Genomic DNA, 12948 nt, shown 5'->3' with positions numbered 1-12948 from the left:
GACGTTTAACAAAATGGCTGCGCCCTGCCATAAGATGGCGGGCGAGACAAAATGGCCGCTCCCTATGGATATACAAAGGGGTGAGGCCGTGCGTCACAGTACTTCCGCGCCCTATCATCCAATCACAGCGCAATACGTACTGCGGCGGCGAATGGCCGTGAGGCTCCTGGGAGAGGGCGGGGCTTGAAGGGCGGTGGGTGTGGCCTCCCCGTGTGGGCGCCGTGCCCGCCCGTGTCCCCGGCCCGTGTCCGTGTCCTGGTTCCAGGTCCCTGCCCGTGTCCGTGTCCGTGTCCGTGTCCCCGTCCCCGTCTCGGCCGGGCGCCGCCGCCCCGCGCTCTCCGGCTCCGGGAGCCGCTCCCGGCTCTTCCCGCGGCCTTCCCGGGCCCAGCCGCGGCCGCGTGGGGCCCGTTCCCTGGGAATGCCCGGGAATGCCCCGCGGCGCCGGCTCAGCTCGCTCTGCCCGGCACGGCCCGGCCCCCGCCCGGAGCGGGACAGCTCCTGGACAGCTCCCGCCTCCGTCCGTGCGCGGGGGTCGCGGTCCCGGACCCCCCCGGATGCTCAGCGGTCTCTGCTGCCTGCGCTGTTGTGGGCACAGCCCTGCCCCGGCCACAGGGGAGCAGCTGCCAGGGGGGTCTCCTCGCCCACTCGTGGGGAGTTACGGGGCAGGGTTGGCAGTAGTGGAGTAGTTGGAGAAGTCGGAAAGGCTGGGAATGTTCAACCTGGAGAAGGGAGTGCTCCAGGGAGACCTCAGAGCCCCTTTCTGGGCCTGGAAGGGCTCCAGGAGAGCTGGAGGGGGACTTGGGACAGGGGATGTGAATGGCTTCACATTACCAGAGATCTGGGATATTGGGAAGAAACTCCTCTCTGTGAGGGTGGGGAGGCCCTAGCACAGGGTGCCCAGAGAAGCCGGGGTTGCCCCATCCCTGGAAGAACCAAAGACCAGGCTGGACGGGGCTTGGAGCCCCCTGGGATAGTGGAAGGTGTCCCTGCCATGGCAGGGGGCTGTGCCTAAATGGTCTTTACGGTCTTTCCAACCCAAACCCTGGGAAGTACGGGAAGTAGAGAGTGTTTATGAGGCCACTGTGTGTGCCTGGTCAGAGCCCGGGGCCTGGGGGGCTGCAGGGCTGGGGGCCCTTCTGGAGAGCCCTCGCTGCCCCGGGGGACGGTGGAGGGGTGTGGGGCCGGCAGGACGGTGCCTCCCCCTGTGCCCCACGGTGTCCCTCGGAGCCCCCGGGAGCTGCTGCTCCCTGCTGGAGCTGCCTGGGCTTCCCGGGCCCTGCTGGACCCCCGTGTGCGCTCAGGGGCCGCGAGGTCTGCCTGGGGCCACAGGAGGGGCAGCAGAGCTGTGGTGGCCCCAGCTGTGACCCCCCTGTCACAGTGCAGACCTTGTCCTGGCTCCAGCCCCCCACTCCCCATGGGAATGTGCCCCATCCCACATCTCTGACCCCAAGCACAAAGCCCATGGACAGTGGGGGACACCCGAGTGCTGCTCCAGAGTGGCCCAGGGGTTTCTCCTAGGGGTGGAGAACGAAGTGAGGCACCCACACATGACACAGCTCACTCTGACACACAACTCATAGTTAAAAATAACAACCAAAACTAAAAAAACTTTTATTTGACAATAGAAAAACAAAAATATATTTACAGTAGTTTGTTATTTCTCCATAAATTTAATTCCAATAACTCCTGCCCTCCCAACTCTCTGGTCCATCCCAGGGCAGCAGCACCAGCCCCTGGCACAGGCACAGCTCTGGGGAAGGAAACCACTTGGGTTTGCCTGGGGCAAGAGAGCAGGAGGCCAAACAGCCTCTCCCTCCCCCGGGGCAAGGGACAGAGCCGCAGGAGGGTGATGTGGTGAGAGTCCCAAAATCGAGGACTTTCCCGGGAAAGGAGACAAAGGGCAAAGGAAGGCTGGACACAGAAATGGAGGTGGGGGTGAGAGGCAGACGATGGGCAGCGAGGGGCCCCAGCGCCCCCAGCACTGCACAGGGCCCCTGCCCTGCCCAGGTGATGATGTTGGGGAAGCTCCCACAGCAGCCCCTCCCTGGCACCTGCCTCTGAAGGAATGGGGTGCGGGAACACACCAGTCCTTCCCTTCCAGCCCCACCCTGTGCTCTCCCCCCGCCCCGCAGAGCTCCCAGTGCTGCGGCTTTACCCCCTCCAGCCATCACCTCCATCTGATCCCCTGGCACCGAGGGGATTAGCGCTGCCGGGCCAGGCACAGCGCTGACCCACATCCCACAGGGAGGGACAGCAAGCGACAGCCAGCCAGGAGCTGCCCCAGAGCCCAAAAACTGCCCCAGAGCCCCGAGCACCGCAGGCCCGGCCGCCCCAGCACCGCCAGTTTGTCACTAGAGGTCCCCAGCACCGCACAGCCACGCTGCGAGGGGAGGGGACAGCGAGCGACATCTCCATCCTCCGCCGCCTCCCAGGAACCCCGCGCTGCACTTGCAGGACGCACATGGCCGTGCCTGCACCACGCCTCTTTCCAAAGGTTTTATGGAAAAAATAAAATAAAATAAAAAAGGAAAGGAAGTCGGGTAAAAAATTCACAGTCTCAGCTGTGCCCGGGCTTGGCCACGCGCTCACTGCTCCGGGCACAGCGTGCACACATTCGGCTTGAACTCGAGGGGAACGCAGGGAAGGTGTGGAAATGCTTACCGATTTAAAAAAAAAAAAAAAAAAAAAAAAGAAAAAAAGAAATAATCATGTCATAAATCACAATTAAAGGGAAAATGTTTCAACAAAAAACTTGCTAAACAGCACCATAGAGATTTCTACTGGCAGCATCCAGAACAACCTAAAAAGGAAGAGGAGGGTCCTATTTTTTCCATGATAAAATGCCACAGACTCCATGTTTCCAGTTCATCTGTCCTTTGCCCTTCCCAGGGCAAGGCAGGCCCCCTGGCCAGCACCGGGAAACAGAAAGGTCCCCAAAACAAAAGGGGGGCCGAGGGGGAAGGGTGGCAGGGGGAAAGGATCAGGTATTTGGGAGACAAAGCTCTTCAGCCACAGTCCTAACACTGGCATTAAAAAAACCAGGTTCTCTCTGTCTTCCTGGAGGAACGGTGCTGGCTGGACCCTTGTTTGCAGGAGAGGAGATCAGCAGGTTTTCCAGGGAGCTCCCGTGCCCGCTCGGGCGGCGCGGCAGGGACAGGGCACTGCCAGCGCTGAGCTCTGGGCTCACACCGGGGCACCGTCCTCGGCAGCCAGGGCATCTCCAGGGAGGATGGCGGGTGGGACCGGCCTTCCTCTGCCGCCTTGGCAGCCGAGAGACACTGAGCCCCCGGGGGCAGGAGCGGCTCCGGGATGGGCTGTGGGGGTGAGGCAGAGGCCGGGCGGGTCGGGCCCCCCGGGGAAGGGCACCCTGCGGGACCCAGCCCGGGGTTATTTGGAGGCTCCGGGGGGCTCGGCGTGGGGAGCCAGGGGCAGCTGCCCCCCCTGCCGCTGCCGCTCCAGCTCGGCCGCCTTCTGCAGGGCCACCTCCACCAGCAGCTGGAAGCTGCTAAAGTCGTCCCCGAAGAGCTCGGGGGGCGTCGGGGGCGGCGTGTTGAAGAGTCCGGGAGTGGGGCTGCCCGCCTCGGCCCGCGCCAGCAGGGTCAGGGTGCTGCCGGGCCCGGCCCTGGGCACGGCCTCGGGCCCGGGCGGCTTCTCCCACTCGGGGCTGTGGGCGCTCACCACGGCCAGCGCCCGCGCCGGGTGGCACAGTACCTGCGGGCACACCGACATCGACAGCACCTTGGAGGCGCCCGCGGGCGGCACCACGAGCACCCCGGGGCCGGCGGCAGCGCCCCGCGGCACGGCCGCGTCGCCGGCTTTGCCCCCGCGGCGGGAGATGGTGAACTGGTTGGGGTCCTTGCCGTCCTTGCGCAGCATGTCGGGGAGCAGCCGCCGCCGGGCGTTGATGAACCAGTTACAGATCTGCCAGGAGAGAGGGCGCAGGGGATCAGCCGGGGGCTGCAGCCCCGGGGCAGGCCAGCAGCAGCTCCCCCAGAGCTGGTGAGCAGCTCCCAGAGGCTCCCCCTCAGCCCTGCACCTCCTTCCCGTGCGGCTCCGCAGAGGCACAGCCAGCGCTGGCACCCACGGAAACCCCAACACCGGCTGCTTCCTGCCTGCCCGGAGCAGCCCCTTCCTCCCTGCGCCCCGGCCCTGCCAGCCCCGCTGCGGCACCGTGCCCACGGCTCCTGCTCCCCATCCCAGCAGCGGAACGGGCACAGCCGCGCTGCCCCGGGGCCGAGCCACCCCCAGCGCCGCAGCTGTGCCCGGAGCCCCGGGAGCTGCGGGGGCTCTCAGCAGAGCCCCAGGGCAGGAGGGGCTCAGCGCTGTGCCCCCACTGCAGCCCCCCGGCTGCAGGCAGGTACAGCACAGCTCCTGCCATTCCCCAGCCAGAGCCATGGCATTGCACACAGCCAGCTCAGAGCCCACTCTGCAGGTCCCCAGCCTGGGGACAGATTTTCCTTCTCCAGGTGACCTATCCTGCTTGGAGCTCAGCCCTGTTTCCACACTGCTGCCAACCCGAAGAGGAGCACTGAGGCTGCCAGTGCAGACGGGTGGCAGGAGAGCAGCACAGATGGAAAACCCTAGAAGCCATCAGGTGATGGAGCTGCAGCCCCTCAGCCCATAACAGGGCCAGGAATGGGGCAGCAGAGACACCTTCCCATGCCTCTGCCCATGAGCAGGGTCAGAGCTCACACTAAAGGTTCTCCCAAACAACTGCACAGAATGGAGGCTGCACGTCTGGCAGCTCTTGAGCCTTGGCCATGGATTGTTTCCCCATCTTTATATAAAATGCTACATTTAAATAACTGCCTTCTTCCTAGAAAACAATTAGAAGATAATAAATCAAGGAGGAAAAAAGCCTGATCTTTCCTAAATCAACAGCTATGGAAAATATTTCTGCCAAGGAGAGAGAACTTGACACAACTTCAGTCACAGCAAGATCTCAGTTGTCATTTTTTTCTTTATGACACTATTTAGCATTAAAACCCTCAAACACACCAGTCTTACTCCCTTTTCTGTTCCACACCCCCTCCCTTGCAGGCCTTAGCTGGGTCCCCGTGACACGATCCTGGCCACCCACCACTCTGATCCCCAACCAGAGAGGTGGACTCCCAAAAAAAAGCCCAACTCCTCAGTGCTGAGAACCCCCAAAATCCAACCTGTCCCCACCAACATGCTCATTCCAGCATTCAATTCCCATTGGAGAATGGGGCACGGAGACGGGGGCACACAGACATGTGACAGCAGGCACTGTCACAGGGCTGGCACACACTCTGGCTCTGAAGCAGTTTATTTGGTTTAGTCCATCCCTTTTCCTCCCGCCAGCACACCCCGCTCTGTCCCTGTGGGCAGTGTCTGTCCCCCTGCACTGTGAGAGCAGCAGCTCCTCCACAGGGAGGAAAAGCCCATCCATCCCACAGCTGGGCACGGGCTTGGAAAGCTGCTGCTGTCCAGGAAGCCTCGGTGGGAGCAGGTGCCACCTCCCAGCGCTGGAATTCCTGCGAGGGAGGCACAGGGCTTCCTGCTCTCCCTGATCCCTGGCTGCCAGTGCACAGCTCCAGCTCTCCCGGCCGCTGGAGCAGCCAGGGGGTGCACAAAGAAACAGCTGGGGGGTGGGGTGAGGGCTGGCCAGTGGCTGTGGCAGAGCCCTGCATTCCAGAGGCTTTTTGGAGAGGTCAGATCAGCATCACAGACTGAACCCCACAGCTAGACTGTGTGGTATCCCATTCCTCCAGCCCAGCAGGCAGAGGGAGCATTCCCAGGGGTTCCTGCTGCAGCCCCTCAGGCTGGCAGAAACCCCAGTGCCAGCCCTCAGCTGGCCCTGGGGAATGCCATGGGGCTGGGACCCTCTGCACAGTGGGTGCCGGGGGCACACGCTGGCTGTGGGGTCACCTGAGGCAAACAACAGCTGGGCCACACCTCAACACGAGCCCACCCGTGTGCCAACCCCCTGTGGGTCCCACGGGGCTCAGGGCACCTGCCAGGCCCTGGGCACCCCCCGTGTGCCAGGCACTGTCATGCCAACCCGGGCCAGGACCAGCCCAGCTCCCACAGCCCAGGCCTGTCACCGCTCCCCTGACTCTCAGCCTCAAGCCTGCCCAGGGGCCCCAGGCTGTCCCCAAGCAGCTGCTGGACACAGTTCTGTGGCACAGCCAGCACTCACAGAGACACATTAAAGTGAAAGAGCAGGTTTGCCTTGCTGCCCAGGAAGAGGGGAAGCAGACAGCTGCTGCCCACACTCGGTGTCTGGGCTGGGACAGCTTGCCAGGACTGTGCTGAGCCACGGGGAGAGGAGCCAGAGGTACAGAGGAAGCTCGAGGAGAGGAGCAAAGCCAGTGGCCCTTGCCTGCTGCCTGCACCCCACTGCAGCCCAGACCCAGAGAACAGAGTGCAGCCCCCACCCTGTCAGGCTGGGGAGGGGGACAGGGCCCAGGACACCAGCATGGAGCACAGGGCCAGCTCCCAGACAGCCCAAACACAGGCAGGGAGCACACCAGAGTGGGAAGGACAAGCACTGTTCACCCCCACAGCTGCCACATGGTGCCACACGGAGAACATCAGCCCACAGCTGGGAGCAGGACAGGGAGACTCCTGGACAGGGCTCCCCTTAATGCAGCTGCTGTAACCAGGACCAGGTGGGCCAGCCAGCACTTAACAGTGCAGGGCACGCCAAGTGCAGCCCAGCCTCTCCCTTTGGTTAAAATCACAGAATATCCTCAGCTGGAAGGGATCCACAAAGATCAACAAGTGCAGCTCCTGGCCCTGCCCAGCCCCAGGGCTGTCCTCGGCCCAGCTCCGTGTGCAGGGGCTGGTCATCCTGCTGGGGCTGTCCAGGGCCACAGGATAGAGCAGCTTCCCCCAAAACCCTCCCACCTGTGCAGCTTCTACTGACAACGGGGTATTCAGCTGTCCCCACTCCAGTCCCTCCACCTTCTGGCTCCAGCAGAGCTGGTCCCCAGGGCTCAGACCTCTCCCCAGAAAAGACCCTCCCTTCACACAGGTGCCTTTCCTTCCCCAGCATCCCTTCCCTCGCTTCCCTTCTGCCCTTCAGTGGCGAATGATCCTGCCTGCCCACACCTTTGGGATCCTCGGCGGGGTTCTCCTGTCCCACAGCGCATGGCAGTGTCCCCAGCGGTGTCCCCAGCGGGTGGGGGCCGGCTCCTACCTGCAGCACGGAGAGGCTGGTCTGCCCCGAGAGGCTGAGCTTCTCCTGCTCCGAGGGGTAGGCGTTGAAGCGGTGCTCGTACAGCCAGTCCCGCAGGATCTTCACCGACTCCTTGGGGAGGTTGCCCCTTCTCTTCCTCTTGCACTGCGAGGGGTCAGGGGATGTGGCGCCGTCCTCGTCCCCCGGGTCACTGTCCGACATGGTGGAGCTGCCCGCGGGACCCCCCTGGCTGAAGCCTGGAGAGGGGGAACCAAGGGAGCTTCAGGCGGTGTCCGGTCGGGGGAGGGGAAGGGGCCTCCCACCGACCTCCCGCCTCCCACGGGGCGTCTCACCCCCTCCGGGCCCGCTGGGGGGAATCCCGAGGCAGAGACCCCCGGTGGGGGGTACACACGAGCGGCACCGGCGGGACAACAGGGGCACCAAACAGAGACCCGGGGCTGCGGAGGATCTCAGCGCACGCACGGGGCTCGGGGGAACTCGGGGTTCGGGGGGCACCGCAACGGGGGAAAAAAAAAATCAAGCATGGGATAGGGTGGAGGAGGGGAAGGTAAAAACAAAAACAATCTCAGCAGGAGAAAGAGGCCGGAGCTGGAGAGTGGGAGAGGAACCACGCGGGGTCATTGTGCGGCGGGGATGGAGGCGGGGGCGGCTGTCACGGGCCGGGGCTCGGCTCGGCGCTGCGGGCCGGGGGCTCGGCGGAGCGGGGCGCTGCGGCCGGGCCCCGCCGCCCCTCCGGCCGCAGCGGGAGCGAGGGGCCGGGGCCGCCGACACAAAGCGGGGCAGCGGCGGCCGCGACCCCCCCGGGCGGCGGGGGGAGAGAGCAGCCGGAGAGCGGCCCCCGCACTCCGCCGCCGGCCCCGAGTTGTCCCCGGCCGGGCAAACTCCGCCGTAACTCCGAGCTGCAGCGGGGGCGGGCGGGACCCCCGGCCGCGGCTCCCGCAAACTTCGGGAGGCGCCGGCGCGGCCCGTCCCGCTCCGTCCCGCACAAAGGCGGGGGCCGCCCCGCTCCCCCCGCGCCCCCCGGGATCCATCTTTGCGCTCACCCCCGGGCCGCCGCCGCCGCCTGGGCGCTCGCATGGGCCGCGCCGGGGTCTCGGTGCCGGGGCCGGTGCGGGGCCGTCCCGCGGCGGCGGGCGGGCAGCCGGGCGCGGCGGAAAGTTTTGGGTGGGCGGCGGTGACAGATGCCGAGACAGAGTTCCCTTTGTTCCCGAGGAGGCAGGAACTCGCCGGGCCCCCCGCCCCCGGCCCCGGCCCGCCCGCCCCCGGCTGTCACCGGGCACCGGGGCCCCCCCGCCCGCCGAGCCCCCCCCGCCGCCCGCGGAGGCCCGGCCGGTACCTGGCGCCGGCGCAGCCCCGGGCTCGGCCCCGCTGCCGGACGCGGCCCCCGGCGGGAGGGGGCAGGGACAGAGCGAGCCCCGGAGCCCCCGCGCCTGCCCGGCCCCGCGGGGCTGCACCCGCGCAGGGGCCCAGCCACGGGCACACGCGTGGGGACAGCCCCGGGGACACCCACCCAGGGACACCCACTTTGGAACTCCCACGCAGGGGTGCCCCACAAGGCGCTGCACAAGTTCCTTCCCCCTGGCTGAATCCTGTAGCTGGGCCCCAGTCTGTGGGCAGGGGACAGGGACAAGGACAGACCTTGGACAGGAGCTGCAGGGCAGGTGTGGGTGACAACCCTGGGGACCTCAGAGCACCTTGAAGTTCCACCAGTGCTTCGTTTGGTATTTACCAGATGGGAAATCAGAAGCCCAGCACATCACTGCTCCCATGACAGAGGAAGGTGTTTCCAGGCAAAGGTGGTGACCAAGAAGAAATCAGGTGGAGCCCTTGCTGTGCCATGGCCATCAGGCTGGCCAAGGCCTCTGGAGACCCTTCTGCTCGCCCTGTGCCTCTCCATGACCACAGCAGAGCCCAAGGTCACCTTCGGAGTTTTGGAGACCAAATTGCTCCGTTTATGTGCTGCAGGTCCAGGATGTGACAAGTGTGAGATTTCCCCAGCACAGCTGTGTGCCCCTGTGTGCTGTGGGGCTGGGTTGCTCTGTCACCCTCCGCCAGGTGCTCAGTGGAGCCCAAGGGGATGTGCCCATCAGGGGTCCCCTGGAGTGGTGCCTTCATCAGTAGGAAGAAGGGAGAGAAGCTGCTCTGAGCAGTGGTGCCACATCCCAGCGCCTGTGATGGACAAAGTGCCACCATGGGAACCCTGTCCTGCAGCCAGCCCTGAGCCCTGCCTGCTGAGAGCCCCCTGTCCTGGGGGCATCTCTTGGGGATGTCCTTTTTGGGGTGTCCCTCCCCTGTCTTGGGCACATCCACGCTCACCCCTGCCAGGCCAAGCACAGGGATCCCCCAGGACCTGTGTGCTGCTGAGGCACAGCACCCCGAACCTCACCGGCTCCTGCTCCACCTCTCCCCACCAAGACCTGCCTTGATGCCACCCTGCCCCAGGGGCAGCTCTCCCCTCCCAGGCTCCACCACCTCTGTGCTGCAGCTCCTTTGCTGCTTGCAGGCTAAAAGATGGAAATCCCTTAAGGTGTTGAAAAAAGCTACAAGCCTCCTTCTTTTATGGGCTATTTTTGGTCTGGGAAAAGCAGGATATGTGGTGCAATAAGGGATTAAATAACAAAAGAAAAAGGAGACCTCCTTAAATCATTTATTTTGTTGCTTCTAAATCTTCCATGACCTGAGTGGAGCTGTGTCCCGGTCTGCTATCCCTGCATTAATGCCAGGGGCTAGTGAAGCACAGGTGGGTGTGGGGAGCCGTGGCAGCACCTCCCAGCCCTGCAGGGTCGCTCGGGGCAGGGAGCACCCCCGGCCTCCTCTCACCCCAGGCTGGCTCCTGCCCGCTGTGGCCCAGGGTCATCGCCGGGAGGGTGGGCTCATCCTGCCCGCTGTGCAGCCTCTGTGTGACAGACCAGCCCCCCAGACAGCCCCGGCCTGCCCGGGCTGTGCCAGCCACGGAGCCCAAGCAGGACCGTCCTCCTGAGCAGCCTGCTTGTGCTCCCACCTTTGGGAACGTGCTGGCCTGGTCTTCCACCGAATCGAGACAGGCGGGAAGGCTCCCTGTGCTCAACACCCCCAGGGCTGGGCCATGAGCCTTCCCCGGGTCCCTCCACCTGCCTTTGCTCCCTGGACTGGCAGCGTAGAAGAAACTTTGGAAAAATCCCATCGGGTGCCTGAGCGGAGCGTGGAAGGAGCCTGAACCCCAGGGCAAGCCCAGCCTGGCATCCCAGAGAGCTGATGGGGAGTGAGGAGCCTCTGGGATGAGGGGCCAGGGAAGGGGCTGTGGTGCATCTCCCTGTCTTTCCCACTGCAGCTTGTCCGTGCTGAGCCCTGCCCGGGCCCATTGACATGATAATACTGCTAAACTTCAGCAATTTGAACAACAATCAGCCAACAAGAGCCTGAGGGGGAACGCTGGAAACCCAGAGGGATTCTGGGAACCCCAGGGTGATGCAGGAAATCCAGAGAAAGCTGGAACTCCCAGGGGAATGCTTGGCACCTCAGGGGCATGCTGGAATGCCCAGCCAGTCTCCCAGGCATGGACGCTTCCCAGACTGGACTCTCTCCACCCTCTGCCCACCCTCTGATCTTCAATCTGCATTTTTAGCAAGGCAAATTGGACTTGTGGTTGGCTGTGCTGGGTGTTTGCTGCCACCCTGCCCTCGGGGCTACTGCTCCAGCAGCAGATCCTTCTCCCTGCTCAGGGCCACTGGACCTGCTGCAGGCTGGGGTTCCCCCAGCAGGACTGGTCCTGGGAGCTGGGCTCCAGCAGAGCTTCTCTCCTGGACGCTGCAGTCCCTCCATCTCCTCCTGCCCCTGCCCACAGGGAACTCTGCTCTGTTTCCTTCCTGGAGGCCGTAGGGCAGGACAGACCCTCTCAGCAGGCACTGCTGTACCCTTTCCTCTCAGATGTTCCTCTAAATTTACATCTCTGGACATGGCAGGAGGAGTGTGGGGACACCAGGAGCTCACACAGAAAAGCAAACACTCCGGGGTCAGGGGGTCCTGGGCTGCAGTGGGAGCTGTCACAGACCAGGCCCAGAGCTGGGCTGCCCAGTACAGGAGACAGGGACAGGCTGGACAGAGTCCAGCACAGGGCCATGAAGGCAATGGAGGGACTGGAGCATCTGTGCCATGAGGAGAGGCTGAGAGAGCTGGCACTGCCCAGCCTGGAGCAGAGCAGGCTCAGGGCATCTCATCCCTGGGGATAAAAACCTGGGGAGAGGCTGCAGAGGAGACAGGGCCAGGGACAGCTCCAGGGGCCTCGGGCACAAAGTGACACACAGGAGGGGCCCTGCGAGCTCAGGAGACACTTGTGCACTGGGAGCAGCTCTTCTAGACTGACTAAAAGGTTCACCTAACTTGGTGTTCCCCTGTCCCAAGTGAACACTTCTGAAATGAATGTCTTTATTTTGCTGCTATTTAATACCTTTGAAATGAGTCAGATGAGGTCCAACTGCTGCCTCTGCTGTTTCTGATGCAGCCCAAGGACAGTTGACTTTGTGGGCTGCCAGTGCCCATGGCCAGGTCACATCCAGTTTGTCACCACCAGCACCCCCAAGTCCTTCTCCCAGGGCTAATCCCCACCCACCCAGCCCCAGCCCTGGTGCTGGTGCTGCCCTGACCCAGGTGCAGGACCTTGCACTTGGCCTGGCTGCACTCCAGGAGGTTCACGTGAGCCCAGATAGTTTTGGAGTTTCATAGATTCATCAAATCCCAGAATGGTTTGAGTCGGAGGGGACCTTAAAGCTCATCTCATTCCTCCCCCTGCCCTGGGCAGGGACAACTTCCACTATCCCAGGGTGCTCCAAGTCCTGTCTAACCTGGCCTTGAACACTTCCAGGGTGGGGCAGCCACAGCTGCTCTGGGAAACCTGTGCCAGTGTAGTTTATTTACTCTTCCCGTAAATACCTCAGCGTCCAATAACAAATTTGTTCTGCTTTGCTGCTTCAGGGTTGAAAGTCCCACGGTGCCACCACAGCCATGCCAGTGAAGAGGCAGCTCAGACCCAGCAGTTCTGGCAGCTGCTTGAGGCAGCAGCTCTGACAGCCCCAGGCTGGAGCCTGTGGCAGCTCCCAGCTCAGGGCAGCAGTGAGTCCATCCCACCCCTGGCACTGCGAGGGTCTGGGCTGCTCACACTGGGGGATCCCCTGGAGTCAGAGGGGCTGAGCAGCACTCCTACAGCAGCTGCCCTGGAAGCCAATCTGTCCACAGCTCCAGCGTCAGCTCCTCTGCCTCAAAGTGATGTCAGTGGATGTTCACTCTGCTGGGTGTCCAAGTAAAGGTTTTAAAACGCATCCAGGCCTCCAGAATCCTTCAGGCCTGGGAATTCTGTCTGGCTGTGAGAGAACTGTAGTTTTTCCCTGGCACAGCAGTGAATCAGGGAACAAGCTTGGTACACATGAGGCTGGAGGTGGGCTGGTTTGGGGCTGCTGCTGCAGGGCACAAGCCCTGACCCTGGGGAGCTCCCTGGAGATCACAGATCACCCTTGCACATCTGACAATTTGCTTTATTTTTCCTGGTGTTGGTAGTGCCTGCAAAATAGGAACACTGAGACCAAGGAGAAGCTTTTCATTCATGGATCACCTCCCAGGTGAGAGAGCAGCACCTGGGGCCTGGAGTGTCTCTGAGGCCTCTGAGCCCAGCCTATGCCCATGGAGCTCCCACAGACCCTACCAAGCACTGGTAGCACCTCTGCCGTGCACTATGCCCTCGCCAGGTTTTGTAGGTTTGTCCCCCCATTTTAAATAAGGAATTGCTGGAACTTGTGCCTCCCTCCAGGGCA

General features: G+C 63.2%; 1 protein-coding gene across 3 annotated transcripts; it reads right to left on the bottom strand.

Annotated features, from left to right (window-relative positions):
• Window positions 1–1587: 1587 nt before the first annotated feature.
• Window positions 1588–8573, bottom strand: TGIF2 (TGFB induced factor homeobox 2). 3 transcript variants are annotated; one of them, XM_064391680.1, is made up of 3 exons: window positions 8502–8573; window positions 7166–7401; window positions 1588–3921 (listed from the first exon to the last, which is right to left on the bottom strand). In XM_064391680.1, the coding sequence occupies exons 2-3, from the start codon at window positions 7364–7366 to the stop codon at window positions 3388–3390; spliced, it is 735 nt and encodes a 244-aa protein (XP_064247750.1). In that variant the 5' UTR covers window positions 7367–7401; window positions 8502–8573; the 3' UTR covers window positions 1588–3387. The 3 variants fall into 3 exon arrangements, with proteins under 3 accessions (XP_064247750.1, XP_064247748.1, XP_064247749.1); XM_064391678.1 differs by lacking the exon at window positions 8502–8573 and adding an exon at window positions 8209–8382; XM_064391679.1 differs by lacking the exon at window positions 8502–8573 and adding an exon at window positions 7498–8092.
• Between the last annotated feature and the right edge of the window lie 4375 nt (window positions 8574–12948).

This window comes from Passer domesticus, chromosome 16 (assembly GCF_036417665.1).
Source record: "Passer domesticus isolate bPasDom1 chromosome 16, bPasDom1.hap1, whole genome shotgun sequence".
NCBI lineage: Eukaryota > Metazoa > Chordata > Aves > Passeriformes > Passeridae > Passer > Passer domesticus.
This window is presented reverse-complemented; position numbering and strand designations above follow the sequence as displayed.